We start from the raw sequence: 22,422 nt of genomic DNA on the forward strand, positions 1-22,422 counted from the left end.
TTACAGAGTAAGAAAAGGAAGTTTTATTTTGATGAGTTATTTTTAAAAGCTAATAATCGCATACATTCATGACTCAGTGGCTACTGACAATACAGTTATTTTTTCTGGTAAAAGAAAAAGACAATAAAGCAGCAAAATTTGATGTCATGGCTGTTAAGCTCTGTAATTTTTTACATCCATTGATCAGAAAATGAATTTATGGTCTACATATTTTCAGCATCATAAAAGTCCATGTAATTTAATTGTTAATCTAAGGGCAAAAGCAAATTAACATAGTAATACCTGAACTGCATTTCCCTGAAATCCCCCGATAGACATTTTTCTGGCTCCTGCTGTTGTTAGAACTGTTCCCGCTGGTTCTTGACCCTGCTAAAGTTGTTCCTAGACTAGGGAGATAAGCTTTGCACAGGTGGTCTATGAAAGCCTCTCTGAATAAGCAGTCCTTAGAGGATGCCTTTGTGCTGGGGGGGAATGACTGGTTTTTACATGAGTTACTAATGCCATACAGAGAGGCTGTGTCAATGCTGATGCTAGTTATGATTTCCCCTTCGGTTTCATAAACTGTATGAAAAGTTTCACTGTTTTTCTTCAGAGTCAGTTCTGAGAACATTAGATGATATGTTTCAAGCGATAAAATTACTTGAGGCTGGGTTGTTTGTTCCCCCCCCCCCCCCCCCATTTTATGACCTGGTATCATGGTATTCAGGTACACTATTAAGCCTTTACGTGCTTTTGGTGTCCTGGGTATATTTATTAATTAATGTCTTCTCTGTTTTGAAGACCTATTAGTTTGAAGTGCTGTTGTTACAAGTGCTTAAATCATGAGTTAAAAAACAAAACAAACCCAACAACTACTTTGCCAGGTGGCAGAAGGCTTGTAGTAGTAATGTAAGAAGTGCACTTTATGCCGTAATGTCTTTCGAGATGCTTTGATCCACAGAGGTCTTCAGGCAGCTGGCTCCAGCAGCAGGATCTGGGCTTGTGGTTCCTGTATTATAAAATGCAGGGAGAATTAGAAAAGTCGTGAGCTTTTTGAGAAGCGGCATGCTGAAATTAATTGTCTAATGTGGTAAATGGAGAAGTGAAGACATAGGTGAAGTAACAAGAAATGGAGTCCTGTTGGAAGTCCAGTTAGGATTTCTTTGACTTTTTTGGTGGGTGTCTTCCACAGCAAGCCTGGGGACACCTGAGCTGTATGCCTCTGACTGAAATACCACACCTGAGTTTGGAACTCATGTGGTCTTCTCAATGAGTAGTTTCATCCATGCATAGTTGTGTGGGAGCTGGTGAAGTCTTCTTTTTCATCTGGAGTTGCATACCTCAGCTCAGCATGATATAATGGTCCTGCAGTAAGATTCCTGGCTGAGTTTGTTAGAAATAAGTGGAATATTTCTGCTTCAGGCCCAGTGTTACAGTTAGATTTGTTAAAATAATTCAGCTTGTGCCCAAGCGAAAGCAAGCCAATGTCAGAATCCCATTGCAAGGCTGGAGGGTCAGGGTGAGGCTTCCCGGTGCTCCACGTTTGGGGAAGTAATTTGCAAACCGACGATGGTCCATGCTCAGCCTGTTCAAAGTGGCAATACAGCGTATCAGGATAATCATGAAGGCATTTAGTTTTCTTGGAGAAATGCCATTTAATTATTCATTGTGAACTGTTTGTTGAATTCTACTTGCTAGGACTTATATGTTTTGAGCTGGTTTGTAAGCAGAGCAAAATACAGAAGGGAATCGTACATAAATACTGTATGACTGCCTTCTAATTATTTGCTTACTGATCTGTAGAAACAAACAAACATAACAGGCGTTAAACTAACTATAGAAGTTAGCATTAGTGAATACCTTGGCCACATGGAAAGGCATAAAAACATTAAGGAAAAGATGCTCTTTAAGAATAAAGCACACTTGGTTTTTTATTACTGCCATTTACTTTGAACAGCATTTGGGGGAAGGTCTCATGATACTCAGAATGCATGGACCAATGTTATTTTACATATAATCGGGTGTAATAATTTTGCCTATAATTGGGTAATGTTTCATTTTAATTTGCATAATAGAAGCAAAACCAACAAAATCTTGTATAGGGCAACATAAATGCAGTGCTAGCAACCACTCGCATGACAAAGTGCGGTAAGGAAGTGCAAGTGATAGCTTATCAGATGGCTAAATAAAGAGAAAATACAGAAAATAACTACAGTATCAAAAAGGGACACACTTTTTCTCACTGAGATGACCTTTTATGTATATGAAACAGTATTTTTTGGAAACTGACCAAGCAGGCCTCAAAACAGCTTGCACCAGGTGCAAGTTTTGTGGCTTACAACTAAGAAAAGTTCCACTTGTACATATATATTTGCTGAATAAAGACCTCAGGAGTTACTGAGGTATAATCCTTATAGATTGTTAAAGCTGTCCATGAAAAAGACTCAGACAGCCGTTGTAAGAAGAAAAACCCATCCATGTTGTATAACTAGTTCATATTCTGCTAAGACCGGTTTTCTGTACAGGCAAGGGGAGGTGTGTTTGACAGGAGGTCTGACAGAAGGGTAGCTCAGGAACAAGTAGTTCTCCAGAAGAGAAGAGCAGGCAGTTCGACATGATGGCTGTGCACACAAAAACTTCTGCCGGTCTCCTCTGTCTCACACGTTGACACCTACTTGTAGCAATCAAGAAGAACAATTTAATTAAAAATTGTGAGCAGTTCTTCTGTACCAGATCTGGTCCATGCTAAACAGATAATGACTGACCGAACTGACGGGAGGCTCTGATGGGTAGAATGATGTTTATTTGGCAATGACAGGCATGAAACCCATCTTCGTGCCTCCAAGGTCAGGTAGAAATTCCTTTAACAGCATTGCCCCTATTCGCTGTGAGTGAGACCTTACTTGCACCCTGAACCATGGAGTCACATTAACTTGGCACTCCTGATGGCGCGGAGTCCCACTAACTTTCAGCAGTTAAGACTAAAGGGGTCAAAATCTGGTCAGAATCAAAACGCTAATTATAATCATTATGGTAATTACAGTAAAGTGCTGCTGCTGGAGGGTGATTATGGATTTGTATATACCTCAGCTTCTCCTTTTTAACCTTGTGAAAAAGGCACCCTTTTATCTCTCTTTTCTTCTCTTGCTTTATCACATACTTCTTTTCTTTATGCATTGGAGGGGGAAAAGACCTGAAAAATTATTGAGCTCCACAAAATGGAATCAAATCCTCTCTTCAAATGCCATGGGCTGGAGGTGGGGAGGGGAAGGAGCAAACTTTATCCCTTCTCTTGTGTTCTGAGTACTCAGAAGTCACCTATGAAATTAAGTACTTCAGGTTTCATGAGTGGCTGGTGGGAAGCAGGGTCTTTAGTAAAACAGGAACGCATGGGGTAAAAAACGTTCTAGAAAGGTGCTTCACATTTCAAGCCTTTTTTCTTGGAAAAAAGTCGCCGTACATCCAGTTTTGATTGTGTTTATAACGTTGCACTGTATTAGTACAATAAAACAAATTTTGATTATTCTATCTAGAAAATATAAATGGTAGAAGAGGTGATTACATTTCAGATTATTTTTCTGTATCTATCAAGGGTATCCAGTTATTTGAAAAAAATGTAAAAATTGAAAATAGAGAGTGGTGCTCATTTTTCCGCAACTGTTTGTTTGCTTTCTCAGCAGGTTTGTACATACATGTTTCTTGGCATTAAATGGACTGCCAAGGTAGCACTAGCATCACCTGAAATGGCAAAGAAAGTGTGTAAATGAATCATAGAGTCACAAAGTATGTCAAGTTGGAAGGGACCCATAAGGATCATCTAGTCCTGTGCACAGGACTACCTAAAACTAAACCATATGACCAAAAAGCATCGTCCAGACTCTCCTTCAACTCTGGCAGACAGGGTGCTGTGGCCACTTCCCTCAGGAGCCAGTTCCAGTGACTGACCACCCTCTCAGTGAAGAAGTGAATGATAGTATATGGGGGGTTATTTTTCTGTGAATAGGAAAAAAAAAAAATCACGATAGGGGTGAAATAAAAAATTGAGAAGGAGCAGGAGAACAGTGCTGATAGAGTTCTGCAAACTCTATTTCCATGTGTATTATGCGCCACCAGGGATAAGAAAAGCTCTAGATATCCCTCAGACAATTTGGAGTTAGAATTACTGCCTTTACAAACCCACGTGGCCCCTATTCATGGCCAGCCATTAGCCCTCGGCCACTAAAACAGTGGCAGGTTACTGGGTCCTCCCCAGAATCGTGAGGTTACAGTCTTACAAAATGATGTCACCTGACTGTGAGCCATATCGGGGACTGATGGGCGTTGGGACCTACCGGAATACTTCTCACTGACATGAATGATTAGAGAAGTCTCTGCGTATTTGTCCTGTGATACAAAAAAACCCCTGAAATCTCCTTTTGGTGTGGAGGGTCAGAGCTCTGCATTTTAATTTCCCCCCCAAAAGAAACAGGCTGGAGATGAAATCAGATGTGGTGCTGGATCAAAGCTTAGTGTCTGCTTAACTGCAGCATCAGACACCAGCAAGAGCAGAAGATAAGCTCCTTCAAAGGGCAGATTTTCCCATTTCAAAATACAAGACTTCTCTGGCCATTGGGGATCCTCACTGGGACAGGACCCTTTTAACGTCTCTAGTAATGAGCTGGATGGCAGGACAGCGCGCTCTTGGGAGCTTTGCAGATGATACCATGCTGATAACATGGTAGGGCAGGTCTGGAGAGACCCTGGTAAGCTGGAGAAAAGGGCTGACAGGCTTCTCCGGGGGTTCAGCGGTGACAAATGCTATGCCCAGCATCTTGGGCAGAAAACCCCAAGATTTAATGCTGGCTGCGGGGTCAACAGGCTGCAGAGCAACTTTGCAGAAAAATACCTGGGGTGGTCTCATGATTTTTTATTATTGTCTCAAAGAGCAATCAGGCTGTAGAGAAGGTTCTTAAGCAAAATTCTGGATGAACGTTATGTCATCCTGCTGAGGGTGGTCTACATTAACTACAAAAGCTACGGTAAATTTTTTTACATTATCTCTAACCTGGCTAACCTGTCTCTAGCATCTCTGTGTATTTTGGTTATTCACTTGAAATGTATAAATTTATTGAATGGGTCACTTTGGTTAGGTCTGAAAATAACTTGTGCCATGAGTGCTTACCAGAAAGTAACTGTCATGTTTAGCATCCCTGGGGTTTTTGTGTGCATTATATGACTATTTCTTGCAGAGACTGAAGGAACTGAAACAGAGGGAGTTTGCTCGAAATGTAGCATCTAAGTCACGAAAAGATGAAAGGAAACAGGAAAAAGCCCTTCAACGTTTGCATAAGCTAGCTGAGCTAAGGAAGGAGAGAACGTGGTAAGTGCATAGCTGCTGAAACATTAAAAATACTTTAAGATAAGCCCTCCACTCTTAATTGGTGCTGTGGGGCACAAGGCAATTGGAGTCTCTCGGCTGGAGCCCCACATGCGTGTTTATGGCATTTTTGAAGCAGTATGTGTACAGTAACTTGATTCACACTATGTGCAGAAATGAATGTTTAACGTTGCTTTTTCAGTGAAGCTAAAATGACATGTATTTTTAGTTTAAAAAAAAAGATGTGTTTCATATATATTTCATAAAACCAGGCACATTGGTTGAAAGCTGAGTGAACTAGGTCATGCATTTACAGGCTGACACTGCTTCATTGATGAGGCGAGGAATACAGTCAGTCTTTCTAGGATGTAACAGATCTCTGTGATTTAGGTTTCAAACTGCTCACCTGGGAAAGCTTCCAGAAATCTAGTTTTAAATTTCAATAATGGCATTTTTTTATATTAAAAGGTAAGTGTTCCTTTTCCCCAGCTCAGCAGTGTTTACCTCCCTCCGCAAAAGTGACTCCTTGCTCATCATACATTTTAGTGGTGCATCTGCACATACTGTTAAAATTAATATTGAGCTTGCTAGTGGTGACTATATTCTCACCTAAATATGATACATTTATGATACTGACAAGCCAGTGAAAATATACATACCACCTTTTCACAGTGGAATCTATGGGGAAAAAAGTGAAAAAGTAGATGCTCAAATGCAAATGTTTTCTTTTTATCTAGCCTTTGTCTCACCAGATGTAAACAGAGAAATCTAAACAAGCTGATGCTCTTGTTCAGTAATAGTCTCTTTCTCTGTAGTTCGGATGGTGGGCAGTGTGCTGAAACAGTCTAAGTAGGTGGATGGGACATGAATGTTGTGAGATCTGTTTGACGTGAGCAAAATTACACCTAGTTTGGGGGTGTTTTTTTATCATTTTATGATAACTCTTATTGAGACGCTTTCTCCTCTATTAGTGTTTTAACTGTCCAAATTTAATACTTGAGGGTATTAGATATATTCCCCCTAAATATACTCCAAAATCTGAGTTTAGCATATTTCAGGAGAAAGAGGAGCTTAGTGTTTCCCTTTTTCCATGCTAGTGAAGCCCAAATTTTGCACAGTTTTGTTAATTCTGTTTTGGGTTTGGTTTGTTCATTTTTTTAGTAGTCTTCTAGTTCCCAAAGGAGAATTTATCTCTGAGCTTTATTTCTCTATTTAAGAATTGCTTTTTACTACCACTTTGCATGCTTAGAAGTGTGATATAGACAGACACACGGGATTTTTTAGACTGGTATTTCCTAGGTTGCCTTTGTAGAAGTGAAAATTTTATTCCGTTAAAGAAAGGATTTGTGTGCGATTTTTAATGTATATTTTAAATTTATGAAGAACTCGACAAGACAGGAAATCTCTTGAGGAATTCCTTTCTTGTAAAACCTCTACCTTAATTTCTAAACCAAATAGATCAAGTTTGTCATTCTTTATCTCAGCACTTCTTGGGGTCTCAAATGACACTTGCAAGTTTTCCAAGTGACCCATCATCTAGTATTGCTCTGCACTGTAGCACACAATAATTTGGTTAAAACAACAACAAAAAAAATACTGTTGTAACGTAACTCCATTACTCCTAGTGCTGAGCAGTTCCTGTGGATCCTGGAAAATTGGCAGCTTAAACAGTTTTTACTCTTCTCTTTACTTCCTATTAAGTCAGATAGAACAGATGGGAAGAGGACATGAACTGAAGAACAGAAGTAGACAGTGATAAATTTTTTCTCGAGAGGGATGAATCACTTACTGCACTACTGTCAGCTGAATTACTCCCCCTGGTATTATTTTTCCATGAAAGAAATTGCTGAGATTGCAAGGGTTTGGTCTGTGAACACAAATAGGATGGGAGCTGCTGTGTGACCGCCCGTGGGCAGAGCAGCAGTCACTGGGGTGATGGCTAAGAGGGAAGCGGTGTATGAGGTGCTCTCTGGTTTAAAATACTTTGTAGCGCAAAGGAATGTAAAACCTCTGCTATTTGCGGTAATAGTGTTGTAGCCACAGCGGTCTACTGGGAGGAGAAGCAGGATTTCTAGGGAGATACACAATCTGTTATTAGGCCAGCCAGTATGTCTTGGGAAAGTGAACTACCTTGTAGGGTTATTAGCCCTTCAGCTGATAACTTCACACGAAGGAACTGGGGGCAAAATATATTTACTCTTCTTTTTTTTTTTTTTTTAATACTAGTCAATGGATCTTATACAAGATGACATTTTTTTCTTATTCTAAATCTACGTATCCACAGATTCTTCCTCTTTCTTTAAAAAAAAAAAAAAATCATAGGTACTGATGTAACTCTGTATTTCTGTCTGCCGTTCTCTGAAAGATGCTGACTGAGTTTTGTTTTCCTTCCTAGCGCTCCTGGCAGTGGCCCTATGTTCAAGTCCACTACAGTGACTGTGCGAGATCATTGCAATGATATCCCACAAAGTGCTGCTGTAGATTCTGCTGACAAACAGGATTTCAGCTGTACTTTAATGCATGATGCGCAGAATTGTAAAGACATTGCTTCTGTTATTTCTTCTACTCCTGGAAATGCATGTAGTAATAAATCTGATGCTAACAAACGTGGAGATCAGGTTCAAGGAGCTCAAGGACATAGGGTTGGGTTCTCTTTTGCTTTTCCTAAGAAAGCAGCAGTCAAACTGGAGTCTTCAGCTGCTGTTTTCTATGAATATAATGATGAAACATCTATGGAACGTGGATTGAGCAGGAGAAGTAGGTTTGTTCCAGGAGCGTGTAACCTTCAGTCCCCTTCAGTGGCAGAAATAGTCCTGTGCCCTGAGGAGAAACACGACTGTTTTCACCCACTGGTGGAAAAATGCATCGACACAGCAGAAGCTCCTGAAGCTCAGGAGTCAAAAGAGCTGGCCAGTGAAGAAACCAGGGTGCTAGAGAGTCCCATATTATCTCCTTCTGTGTCCCATTCAAAGCAGCTGGTGTCCTCGGACATGGATGGCTGTGGTATTGATGTAAGTCCAGCAGACTTTGCGGACCAAACGGTGTCAGCGGTTGCAGAGAGTGCTGAGGTCCTGCCCCTGGACTGCAGCGGTTACGAGCTGCAGGCAAACAGGGCTCTTGCACAAGCAGTTGTAGAGGATTGTTCATCTCTGCAGGATGTTGCGGAGGAAAATGATAAAGACAGGAACAGTGATTCATCCACAACTGAAACTGAAATACAAAAGCTGGGGGCAGACATAATAGTTCCATCACCATCTGAAGAAAGCAGTAGTGGAACGCCACAAAGCAAACAGGACATGCACAAGAGACCTTGTGAACCCTTTGTTCCTGTTCGTAGCAAACATGGATCAAATATTCTTCAGTGGCCATCAGAAATGTTAACTTACACGAGTACAGACCCATCGATTTCTTATAGCTGTAATCCTTTGTATTTTGATTTCAAGTCATCTAGAGCAAGTGACAGCCAAGAAAAGCCCAAGCATCAGCCAAGCATACCTCATCTGCACCATAAAACTGAATCCAATGATAGCTTAGTCTCGGATTTTACAAATAAACCTACTTCAGAGTGTGGTGATTATGAAACAGAAATGAATAAAAATGTGTGCAACTATACAATACCCCTCATAAGTGATGTTCCCCTTGTCAGAAATTGTGATCTTGCAAAAAATCAAAATAAAGTGTCCTTGGATGAGTCATTCAGGATTAGAAAAATAGAAAAGTACCACATTTCTAAAAATTACTTGCGACAAAACACTGTGATAGATGAGAAATATAACAAAGTCTGGATCAAAGAAAGCCATGAAAAATGGCTTCACAAAAGTAGAAAACGGAAAAGGAGAAGAAAACTATGTCATTGTCATCATCATCACTGTGGGGACACAACAGCAGCAGAAATGGAGATGTCCTCAGTGACTGAAAAAGAAATTAGTTACAGAGATGAAAATAAGCATCAGCACCTCCAAACTGATCCAGATAAGTGCGGACAAGTTGCGGGGAATATCTGGCTATCTACAGGAGAGATACAGCAGTCGCATCAAAAGCTTGGCACTGAAAGTAGTTATAAGAGAGTCACGTCTGCATCAGATCATGTACACGGGGACCGAGGCTTGTGTGATATTTGGAGTGCAAAAAATAGTGGCCAACACCATGGTTGTAAACGACCACACAGAAAGAGCAAAGCAAGTTCTGGGAGACAGGCAGAGCAGCTGGCTCCGCGTTCTAGGAGGCACAGCTTAAGGTACTCTAAAACATGTTGTAGCTGGAAAGTCAGGAGGTCAAGCTGTAGCCCAGAGCATAAATGTTTAGGACAATGCAGTGAGGAGAAGAGTCCGAGTCACAACCAGTCCATAAAGAGAGGTTACAATGTTCTGACAGAGGAACCTGAAAAATCCCATCGCAAGCGGAGACAGCATACCTATTCCTCTTCGTCGGAGGAAAGCTCATATGGACAGTCGTTATCAGCAGAGGAATATCTAAGGCAAGCGCATACTTCAGGTACGCATCACAAGGCAAAAGGGAAACGCAGAAGAAGAAAAACTAGAATTCATCACGTATTCCTTGACAGGAACACAAGAAGTGAGACCTCCAGACCTTCCAAAGAAAATTCTGCAAATTCTGCATTAAATATTTTGGGGGACTTCTTGACTCAAGCCAGTCTAGAGGAAACTGACGTGGATCCCAAAGCTGATCATGCAAAAGATACGGATGAAACAATGCAGCTGGAGGAAAGCAAGTCACCTCTAGAAACAGACAGTTCACACATGCTGGAAAATGACAAACTGATGCCATGTGCAGCGATGCAGAGCGCTCCAAGTACATTTTCTGACATCGTCACAGGTTCTGCTGCTTCTGTTCCTGGGCACAGTGCTCCGGCAGCTGCCAGCACACAGGATGTTCTGCAGGATGAAAAGAAAAAAGAAAACGTCAACAGCTGTGAAAATCAAGCTCGTTACAAAGTTCCCCTCCCTAAGAGACATTTGGAACAAGTTCCTCCTAAATCCTATCTTTGCCATTACGAATTGGCTGAGTCTCTTCCGCATGAGAAAATAAATGAGATGACCAGTGAATGGGTACAGTGTAATCCTGGCATATTTAGCAGCCCACCACCCTTGCCATTCAAAGAAGCACATGTAAACAATCACACCTTTCTAACTACTGAGCAGTTAATAGCCCCCTTCGCCCTGCCCGATCAGACGTTGATATTCCCTCCAGATAACCACGAAAAATTTAAAGATCTCCCATCTGAGGCGTACCAGCAGATCGTGCCACCAAACATGCTGGCCAACAAAGTGAAGTTCACCTTCCCGCCCCCAGCAATGCAGCCCCCAAATTCCCCGCTGCAGCCCTTACCCTTGCAGCCGCCGCTGTGTTCTACCTCCGTAACCACCATCCATCACACTATCCTACAGCAGCACGCTGCCGCCAGTACGCTGAAGGTTCTCCAGCCCCACCAGCAGTTCCTCTCGCAGGTCCCGGCTCTTTCCAGAGCACCTTTACCTCATCTACCAGTAGGACCGCGGCTTTGCCCGGGGGGGCACGCAGCTTTTGTCGCCCCGCCGCATTTGCCGCTGCTGCCGCCCTCGGTCCTGCACCCAACCCAGCTGGCATTTCCCCCGCTGCCACACACTGTCTTCCCATCCCTGCTGTCCCCGCACCCGGCCGTCATTCCTCTGCAGCCTCTCTTCTAAGACAGTTTTTTTGGGGATGGGGGAAGGAGTCTTCAGCTAAACGGTCCTGCTGTTTCTGCAGTCCCCTCGGCTTTGCAAAATGGTCCTGAGAAATATACTGATTAAGATTCCTTATTCCTTGGGAGGCATTTACTGTAAGTGTAATGATGCAAACATTCATGCGAAGGTCAGACCTGTACTATAACTAAAGCACTGAATAGTCTGATACTAATATGAACTCTATCTATATATAAAGTGAAAATCATGTCTTAGAATATGTATAATGTATATAAGATATATTTATAGTTCTATAACTTATGTTGTAAAGTATTCATTTTTGGTTTTTATCTTTGTGTATTTGCACCTATTTAATGTTTAGACAAAGCTGATGCACTATGTTTTGTACTATGTTCTCTGAAACTGTAAATCTAGTGACAAACTATCTCTTGCAATAAATTTTTGTTAACTACTTAAGTATATAAAAAATCTTTCATTATAAGCCTCATGGATGTTGTTCTTCCATGTTCTTCTGCAGCTGAATAGCATCTTCTGCTCCTGCTGTGTTGGGATAATCAGGTTTCCTATACATCAGTGATTTATCAGGGAGGCTCGGAGGCTAATACCTTGAGGGCAGCTGTCTTACCGAACAGGAGAGAAAGGGTAATAGATGTGTTCATGTTAACGGTTTGATGTCACCGTGACAAATTTTGCCTACTTGTAGTATGCGCACAAACTGCTGACTGTTGGAGCTAATCCCTTTTGTTCTAAACCAAAAAAGACAAGGTAACAAAAATAACATCAGTGATGGGGGGTGGGGGGTGGGGGCGGGGGTGAGGAAAATTTCAATGGCACTTTAACTTCAAGGGAATATTGCCTATAGCGGAAAGGCAGAGTGTAGGGAAGGTCTCGGTTCCACCAGGCATGCTCTCTCTGCGCACAGCCCTTGGTGGCGGACAGATCTGTCAGACTGAGGTCCCTGCTGCCTGTGCGATGTGGGAAGATAGCAAGAACGTGTGAGCGTGAAGGGGAGGTCACGAGGAGTTTCTCATGGGGAACCCGCCAGGGTTTCATACAAATCCATACCTTGCTTCGCCCCCTTTCCTCCATAGAATAGACAGTCAGTAAAACAATAGTACGCTGCCATTATTTCTAACCGTATTCCAGAGACTTCTCCCTACCTCTGCAACCGTTTTATTGCTGTTGAACCTCACCCAGCTTTAGCCAGTGAAATCTTCTCATTTGTTTTAGTATGAGGTATATCAGACCCATACCTGTGATGGTCCAGAATAAAACCAGAATTCATTCTGAGCCGGAGCTATCTCTTCAGAGTTAAAATGAATTTTACTGTGTGAGTGAAGCCAAGGATTTGCAGCATAGCTGTTAGTGCTAGAAGTAGGCCCTCCGTAATGAAAGGTGGGTGCTAGCTCTCCAATTAATTGCTTCTTTTCACTTTTTTATATAGTATAATAAAATTATATACAGTTGAACAGAAAGGATAGTAATTTTAGAATATCATTAACATACATTGCATATTAACTGTTTGGAAAGTAATATCATAAAACGTATGTATCTGGATATTATTTTCTGCATCTATAGCGTTAGAACTTACCTGTATCAATATTGTAAGTTGTAGTATAATGTGACATTACAACTTATAACAAACAACATCTTGCCGCTATGATTACGGTGTCAGCCACTTAAGGGATGTGAGTTTTCCATGTCATGCAGTTACAAAGGGCTAAACTATATTAATAAGTGAAATGCTGATAAGAAAGAGCAGATTGGTCAGGTTCTGGAGAGCAGCTGGGCTCCCTGCCTGAGGCTGTGGCATGGGGCAGGATGTTGCTAAGCATCTCTCCCTGTAATGCCATAAAGAAGGTATATTTTCTCTAGTTGTAACTTCAGGTGAATGTCCATTGCTATTTATCTGGTACCTGAAAAATACAGCGTATAAGTAACTTCATACTCCTTTATTTCAAGAGTATGCCTACATAATCTGTATGTCTCCGCTACCTCCTGTAATATAGAGGTACCAAGCAGGCGCTAAGCATGGGAATCTCTGTCCCAAGCAGGAAGGTGTGCGCTAGCTGCTTCGTCTCCTGCCTTAGCTGACTTGAGCTGGCCTTTGCATTTCTGCCCTCTTCTGCGGTAGTCGGTGCAGATGGTCCCCTGGGTTCTGATGTCTCATCAAAGACAAAATCCATTTAATTATAGAGCGCTACACTTGGAAAAAAGAAACCACATAGGGCAATTATGGGTGCATGTTGTCATATCCATGCATTTTTATCTGGCAGGAGATTAAAAATCCCCAATTTCAAAATTTCAGTTGTGATGTTCATTGAAAAATCCCATCTATAAACTTAGAAGTCTGCATTTTTTCAACAAAATGTTCCAACAGCTTTGGATTTTACTTTTTTTCTTACAATTGAAATTATTTTTTTTGTATTTTATTTGTTAAACAGTTTCAAGACATTGCACAATTATTTATTATCAACTGTAACTGCTTTTCAATAGTGTATAAACTACTTACAATAAAAGACTAATAACCATCAAATGTAATAATTTTCTAATATGGTATTGCCTTTAGTGCTAGAACTGTTTGTATATGTGACTTCTTATGTAAAAGAAAAAACAATATAAAAATAAATCACAAATTACGTTTAAAATTGAGCACTCCAAATTAAATGACCTAATAAAATCATCTTTTGAGTTTCTGTTTTATTATTAATTATATAACTTATAGTAAGTTATATAAGGGTAGTTCTTTTTCATGTTTTATCTGGTATTGTAGATTAAATGTGTATTTTTATTCTATAACTTGGTAGTCTAATTTACAAGTAAAAATTCTTGAAAACGCTAAACAATTGAGTTTTTTAATCATTCTAAATAAATGCCGACAAATTTGTTAAATCTAATTGATCTACTTTTCAATTTCCAAATTTTCACAGATCTCATGTGTCCATGTTCCTAGCCACTTTGCCATTTTTTAGAATTAATGGGGTGTCTTCTTACTGTAAACAGTAGAAGTGATATACTTGAACCGCAAGAATTAAACCTTCAGACCTAAATCTAAATGAGGTTATAGATTTTAAGTGATTTCCCAGACCAGCTTTGCAGAGAAATACCTGAAAAGTTAATGTGTTCCACTGAGATGAGAAGAGTGTCTTTTTTTTGGTCCTTCGAAAGTTGCAATCTGTCCAGTCTATGACCTTCTTGGGGACATACCATTTCTCAGGAAATGTGAGCCATAGAGTAGTGGTCTAGAGGAGCTTTTGAGCATTGAAGAACATAATCGTCTCGCATTGTTATGGGCAGTTTGGAGTAATTGGACTCTTGTCTGTAAGTACGTAGAAATTATTTTTTTTAATGCTACCAATGCATGCAAAGAATCAAATGGTTTATTTGGTTTCCTTCACAAACTGGAAGCTATGCAAGCTTGTAATTGCTGGAGAGAAATCACCAGATTTCAGATTGTACAGGAGTGAGTGGTGGGTAGTCACATACTGAGCAACAGCTGATTACAAACATTGGCAAAAGAAACACCTTTCACAGAGTATTATTGAGTGAGAATGTTTTTATCATTTGATGTAACTGAGTAACAATTAAACCATTATGAAGCAATGTCTTCTTTACTTGCAATGTTAACTTTTTATTATAAACTCATAAACTTTTTACGCTTGGAAAAAAGTCATTTGGATTTGGTATTCAAACTAAGTTTTTAAAAGACCGTCGGGACATCCGTTTCTCATTACTATATGTGTTAATATGCTTCTTACACAGCATACAACGTGGCTGTAATTATTCTGTCAAGTTCATTTTCTATAATTGTGCATTTTTCTCAGGATACATGTTTTGCATTATGATAATATTTACTTGATATGCTGTATTTAAAATACAGTTTTAAGTATATTTGGCCAGACTCTTAATGAGTGTAAATCAGTGTACGACTTCTGACATTGGTGGGATTTCATTGATTTGTATCGGCCAAAAATTGCTCATGTTGCTATGTTAAGGATTTTGTTAACTTTCCCGGATTAAGGCAATACGTTATGACCATGTGAATGTATTTTGAAGACAGTTATTTGTTTGTAACTTAGGTGGTAAATTTTAACCTACTGGGTATTCTACCTTGGTGCTCATACTCTACAGGTTCTAAACTCTAGACATTCATTTTCTGATTTCCGTTACTGTACGTTGCCTAAAGACTTATATATATGTGCCAGTGCACATATTTATGTAATATACCTACCAGCTGTAAAATTTTACAAAGCTATATTAACTCTCTTTATTGAAAGTAAAGACATTTTTACTGTATAAAGATCATCTGATATTTTTAAATTAACATGGCTTACTTTCTAAATGTGTGTGTTATAGATCACTTTGATTTAATGTGTGCAGCTGACATGGTTTTGTATATTATTTTATGTCTGTCCTTCCCTTTACTTCAGGAATACTACAGAGTTTTATCATATCCTGTGTTTCTGAGAGTAAGATTCTGAGAATTTATTGGAATTTATATATTTATGAATATGAACCAGGCTTTTTTATTACTTGTAACTGCAAGAGTCGGCGTACCAACTTTAAGCATTGTAAGATACCTTATTTTTGCTCCAAGCTTTATGGATTTTATAAACAGTTGGGAGAATTTCTACCCTGAGTCTGGATTTTGACCTTTCGGTGAAATCCTAAAACCAATGACGTTTAAGGAAGCTTTGCCATTAATATTACTGAGGATTTATTTTGACCTGGGGCATTAGGGCTCTTTATTTATTAAAACTCCTTAATACTTGCTGCTTTCAGTTGAATAATAATTTCATAAGGTATGATGAGGAGCACAATCCAGTGAAGGAAAATGAATCCATTTTAAATCCATCTTTTACCTCCTTTGTTGTAAAGGCATTTGTGTAATTAATGACCATAAAGATACATCTTCAAAAATTTCTGTTCTGTATCATCAGTGTTTTGACACATGCACGTGCACCTTCTAATTTTGATGCCAAAGAAAAAAAGTTGATGAAAATCTCGGGGGTTCTACCTGTACAGGCTCATTTAGAAGTTTTAGTAAGTAGGACTACATTCATACAATATTGAGGTGAAATAATATATCGGTAGTCTTTGCTTTTGATGGGATAAGGTCAAAATGTGCAAATCCATGTAGAGAAAAAGTTATTAATTAAACAAGCCACAAATGTGAACCCATGATGGATATAGTATTGTTTCTGTGAATTAAAAAATGTTACTATTAAATCAGCAATGGTGTTTCTTTGCTATCAATGAGATTTTTTCAGAGAAATTATTTTCTTTTTTCCCCTCAAAAGGAGCAACAAAGAGGGAAGTACAGATTTTAAATCAACTGTAGGTAGTACCTGTGTACCTTTCTCATGGATCAGAAACAGCAAGTAAGTATTGCACATTCAAAATGTTTGTTGTAAAGAAACAACTTGCACTTCTAGTGCAGCCTTATCTTGATTTAGTCTGATGGAATCTGGAGGAAGAATTAGGCTAAAATATAGAAGGTTCCACATCAAAAGCTCAAGAGTCTTTTCCTATCATAAGAAATCAAAGAGATTTTTTTGATATTAAATTGGTGTACTTTCACTGCTGTGGTTATAGAGAAAGCGAAGCCCAGCACAGGTCCAAATTTTTTCTTGTAAACTCAGATTTAACAGCCTGGTTAATTTGACCCCAAACCTTCTTGCATGTAACAGACTCTTTTCTGTATGGCTTTTATGTCACTGGAGTGCTGGCAAAAATGACAGCAAAATCCAGTCTCTCCTCTCACGTTAATAATGCCCATTGAGATAAAAAGGTGGTGATCACTGTGCGACATGCTGAGAAGAGGGAACCTGATTCTGGCAATGCCAAAAATAAGACTTTTTGCTTCTGGAATTGTAACTGGAACTCGTATTTTACTCGACTTGTAGTGTTTATACATATACGGGTGTGCATGTATGTGTTTGCTTGCAGATACAAGATTTATTGGTTCAGGATTCTTTTTCTCTAGCTGTGATTTTGCACCTGTAATTAAGTAGCAGTAGGAATAGCTTGTTTGAAATGTACATAGTAGAAGAAACCATTGAAGGGAGGAATATTGACACAGAATAATAATTAAAAGAAAGTTATTATTGTGTAATAAACTTATCTTTTTCTCTCTAGGGTAGAGGGAAGTTGCCTCAAGTTACTTCACCTACTTTACATTGGCTGGCTGTACGTTGTATCTTTTTACCACTTAAATTAGCAGTGCTGTTTTCCTCTATGCCTTCTGCTAGCTGGTCTGTCAATCCATCAGTGTGAAAAAAAGACAGGGTAGTGAGAGAAGATCTGCATACAACTTACTCCTAATAAAGTCCTTTTTCTCTCTGGAGAAATCGTTCACTAGAATGAACCTTCAGCGTGCAAAATAAGCATGTTGCTCTCTCTGCCACTGCCTGCAGCTGCATGGTTTGCTTGCCTTCTGTTAACTTGTCATTCTCCAGAAGCAGAAGAAATGAAAAGGAAGGTCTTCTAGCACCACCAGTTTATCCAGTACTGGGTGCAGAGGAACATGTTGAAGGATTAACCATGTTCTTCCCAGCAGAGGTGTTACCATAAATGGAAGGAGTGTCGCAATTCCTGGGCATTTATTCTTCAGGTCTTAACTACTTCAAAATGAATTGCAGCCAGTCTAAAAGAAGCATGTGAGTAGAAACACTGGGGCAGAGTGGTTTATGTGAACGAGGCATTTAATAATCTGAGGTGCTTTACTGTCTCATTAGATGTCCATCAGCTCTAGACCTGCTGAGTTCTATACCTTACAGACTTTTGCAGTGAGAACTCTCAAGAAATTGGCCAGTGGTTGAGTAGGCAAGGAAGCGAATTACGCTTCACTCCTAGGGCAGATTATTGTTTTATGCCCATTGGACTAGATAGTTTGTTGGAACAGCGTGGAGGACCTTCCTTTGCTGTGTTGCTCGTAGTCCAGAGTCTGCATGGGGAGGTACAAGGGCATTGGGCCAGCAGTAGTGTACGGGAGCACGTACAGCCCGTAGGGTGCAGATGCATTGCTTCTGCATACACCCACCTGCTATCTACCAGCTTTATGTTTAGTAAGTGGAAAGACTCGGATCTCCAACTGGTTTTCCTCTGGTCTGGTGATGTAGGTAGAGTCACCTGCCCATGGCAGAGGTCAGTCAGGAGTCTGTTCTTGTGGCGGGGCTAGGTCTGGCTTGGAGCTGTAAGGAAACCTAGTGTAGGATGCAGGGTATTTTGCGGTTTATTTTCCACAAAACAATGTGGGCAGTAAATCTTTTATTGGCTAATGAAACAGGCAAAACGCTGTTCAGGTTGTAAAAAGCAGAATAAATAGAAGCTAAGAGTTGGGATGAGATAAAGAATGTTAATCACAAAGCTATCATAAGGGAATTCTCAACGGCAAGAAATTGATAATGAAGAATAAAAGCAATAATAATACTACCTTACTTGCAGCATAAAACATCCTTAGACATACAGTATCTATGTAAACCAGCCCTGTGCATCACCAGTTTGGTACTGGGAGCATGGCTGTATTCTGGGCAGCAGGTTATTGAGGGAGGCAGCACTGTATGGGACGTAGAGCACTGTGCAGAGGGGTAGCAGTAATGGCTATGCTGCAGAGCATCTTGAAGGACAGTGGAAAGTGGTTATGGGGAAAAAAATGCAGGTACATTTAGAGAGGAAAAAAGGAGGGGGAGGGGGGATTGAACCTGGCGATATTCATCAAGCTGGATGGCAATGCAAAGGCATACAAGGGAGACCAGGTGGAAGGGGGCACTGCTGCAAGGATTCTTAAAAAGAGCTTTAATACTGAGCCTGGAGAGGGTAGTGATAATTAATCTCTAGAACCGCCCCCCCCCCCCCCCCCCCCTCCTTTTATTCAGTTCCCCTTGGGGGTACTTTTACTTTTTAACCCCTGGATACCAAGCAGTGGGTTTTCCTGATTTTGTGTGGCATTAGCCTTGGCAGTGGGATGTATGAATCCTGCAGTAGCAGAAGGACTAATTACCTGGAAGGGTTGGAGGAGCAAGCACCTATCAGTGTTTTTCACAGAGGGCAAATTTGTACAGAGACATGAATGGAGACCACTGCAGCTGCATGTCTAAGAGGTTTTATTTGAGATTTAAGTGTTTCAGGCTTTCTGCTGCTGTAGCGCAGTGTGCTGTATGGTATCAAAGCTGCTTCACCCCATCATTTTCCATTATCACACAGGGTTATGAAGCTTAACATAGCTGATAGATGCGATTTGACACATCACAAGCAGATGCGTCAGCAGGAACATCTAAATATGACACAATTTTCTCAAATGCTGCAGTTACAAAAATATCTTTCTTGGTAAGATATTTTAAAATAAAACTATAGGCATTTTGATGACAGTGCCGAGACCCCTTTTGAGGAAGAGTTGGTATTTGGGGAGCTATCATAGTTTACAATGTTACCTTACAGTGGGAAGAAGTAGAGGGCTAAGCAGATATTGCCAATCAAAGACTTTTTTTCCTGAAACATTTTGTATAACTTCAGCAACAGGAACTAGTGGTCATCAGGGATTCCTTGTCCATGACAGCTGAGCAGACAGCTGTCTGAAATTCAGTGGCCTCGTAGATGGAGAAAGCTCCATAGAGTAACTGGCAAGCTTTCTTTTTGTCTTTTAAATCCATAATGCATGCATATACATATTGTTAATATTTTATATTAATGGAGAGCTCTTGCCCAAGAGCACATTCCGCTATCACAGAAAATAAATTGATTAATGATGTCTAGGTTAGAAATCAGAGGCTGGCTTTAAATCCAGCTCTTACAGAATAGTACTAGACATGCAGTGCACACTTCCATAAACAAATAAATTAATTACAGTATAATAATAGTAGAAATAAAAAATGTAAAGTAATTTAAATAATGTGCAAAATAGAGCCATATTTTATCCTAATGCTGCCATGCCGAGTACTCCCATTATCAGGAGCTCTGGGTAGCCTTCAAGGCTGGCCCTAGTGCAGGTAAGCAGTAAGGCTGAACTTTGATGTTATCATCCTGGCCTAAATTTATAGGGAGGCAAAATTCAGTTTTGTGGTATTTGTCTGAACCTGGGTGTTAGATGACAAGAAGTCTGGGATTGCTCAGTTAGGTGCTGGGCCACTTAGTATGTTTAGGTGACAAGACAGGATGGAGGGTGGCTTCTGAGATTTGAGAGCAAAATATCCGCATTGTCACCACCGCTGAGGAAGACTGGAGTGTGGAGATGGCAGAGGCGCATTGCAGAGGTGGAAAAAATGATGAGGAATGGGACCTTATAGATTCAGCCTGCAATAGTCTTGGCAGAAATTTGTTGCAAATTGTCTGTACCCTCTGAGTGTTAGCTAACGTAAGCAGCTTATTTTCATATGTTTTAAAGTAAAGGTGGAATTTCTTTCCTGCTTAGAAATGGGTAATAACGGGAGACTCAATAGTGACTGAAATTTTGTTTTTCAAACCCCAGAAACTGAAATCTTCTTCAGGACAGTGAGAGCTCGCTCAGTTGGGTAGTGCTGCATCCTACTGGTGTTCTCCCAGTGAACGCTTCTCTGCAGTGGATTGCTTCTGGTCATCAGAAAAGAACACGTCAAGGTACCAGGTGACCTGAGATGTTCATATGTTACATATGTTCCCTTTTTCCTGTAGTTTCACGTATCTACAATAGATGCAGACAGTCACAGTTTAGTGTTGTGTCACACTATTTTTCATTGTGATTAGTTATAAATACTTGTTTGTTCTGTGATAATTCAGCTTCAAATAATTTTTGCTTTTTCTCTTAAATGATTACACCTTTTCCTTTCACAGAATTATTATATGCATCTTACCCTAGAACTGAATTAATGATTCCTTTAAGTGATGTGCAACTCTTACTATGTGGTAACAGCTACATGATATAAAGACAGGGACCCTTTGCTTTTCAATATTCTGCTAAAATAGTGATGAGTAGGTACTGGTTTAACTGGAAATCTGCATATCCTCACCTACAACGTCTGTATCTGATTGAGCTGCTCTGAATATATATTTATAGTCTGAAGTAGTCTGTGTTAATAAGTTTTTGGTTCTATGAAGATTTAACTCAGAATTCTCAAGCCAAGGTCTGGAGTTTTAATTTGGGATATTCACGGCAAACTTTTGAACTGGGTTTATGTTTGACAGCTTTGTGGGTCTGGTGGGAATTTCTGAAGCCATTAAACAGTTCTGGATGCTCTTTTTGAGTCTGTATAAGAACTGTTTGGAATTTTCTCTTGCCACAAACCTATCACACTGATCACCAGCCTCACTGACTCAGGCACTTCCTTAGGTTTCACCATACCAAGCATACCATATTTGTGTACTAACAACCATAAATGGGATCTCATCCAATTATTTTCCTGGAAAATATCAGCATACCAAGTTTTGCCTAGAGTAACTGAATTTGATAATTTAAAAAATGCTGGCTATATTGTTTTTATTTTAAAGTCTATGCAATAATTTGCACGTTCATTCTCCTTTTGCAAGCAAGGAAGATTTTGCGAGCTGGCTTTCTCTTGCTGTTTGTCATAAGGAACTGATTTTGTGTTCAATTTTTTTTTTTTTTCTTTCAAGTCATCCAGAAATTTTAATATACTTGCTCTGTTATGCAATAAGAGAATGAGTATTTATCCCAAGAGATATTTTCTCAGGCAAAAACCCCTCCACCTTTGCTTCTTTGAGGGTTTAAACACAATTCTTGTTTCCTCTCAGCTCTGTGTCTTGTGATGCTCCTTGTCAGATTACTGTATTTTAAAGCTGTCGGTCAGTACGTGAGCTGTCAAAAAGGAAGATTAAAAACACACCTTTCTTCCTGAGGCTTCATTTTGCATTGCAAAATGCAGAGGAAGAGAAAGAAAACCTTTCCTGCTTATCATTGACATACATCTGAGGCTTGCGGTATATGGCATTCTGGTTATTTTTTGGGGTTAGGAAGGAATTTCTGTTACTGTCAGACAGCCCTGGGTATACACGCTAAAACATACGCAGGATCCTGGAATAGTTGTTATATTGTGGGGAGCACAGTGTACTTGAAGACAGAAAGGAAGGGTCATAGATTTGGTTTTTATCTCCGTCACAAACATGCTGTATGACTTAGGACAGAAATAATTTCTCTCTGCGTCCTTTAGGAGACTGGAGCAATTGCAATTACCTTCTAGTATAGTGGATATACTTACCGTCCGATACAGTTGATCAATAAATGAAATATGATTTATTAACGTCTAAGTTTTGTGAAGTTTTTACCTAGGAAAAGAGATTTTTTTTAAAAAAAAATTATTATAATTTTAGTACTTATAAATTCATTCTATTTATTTCAGAAATTATCTGGTAAAAATTTATGATGTAAATCCTTAGTGTATTTTTTAGACAAATTGAAATAGTTTCTGGAAT

At 39.7% G+C, this 22,422-nt stretch overlaps 1 protein-coding gene across 16 annotated transcripts in view; it reads left to right on the plus strand.

Annotated features, from left to right (window-relative positions):
* The window catches only part of ZNF804A (zinc finger protein 804A), a 228,827-nt gene that overhangs the window by 141,709 nt on the left and 64,696 nt on the right, over positions 1-22,422 (plus strand). For 14 of the 16 annotated variants that reach the window (XR_013929986.1, XR_013929987.1, XR_013929988.1 and 11 more), the window contains 2 exons: positions 5,208-5,338; positions 7,731-22,422. The exon at positions 7,731-22,422 is cut by the window's right edge. Coding sequence is in view for 1 of the 16 variants with exons in the window: in XM_080399324.1 (XP_080255450.1) it covers positions 5,208-5,338; positions 7,731-11,022 (3,423 nt within the window). In the remaining 15 variants the exon portion in view is untranslated. The other 2 variants (XR_013930000.1, XR_013929999.1) reach the window with 2 other exon arrangements.

This window comes from Falco punctatus (genome assembly GCF_963210335.1).
Source record: "Falco punctatus genome assembly, chromosome: 8".
NCBI lineage: Eukaryota > Metazoa > Chordata > Aves > Falconiformes > Falconidae > Falco > Falco punctatus.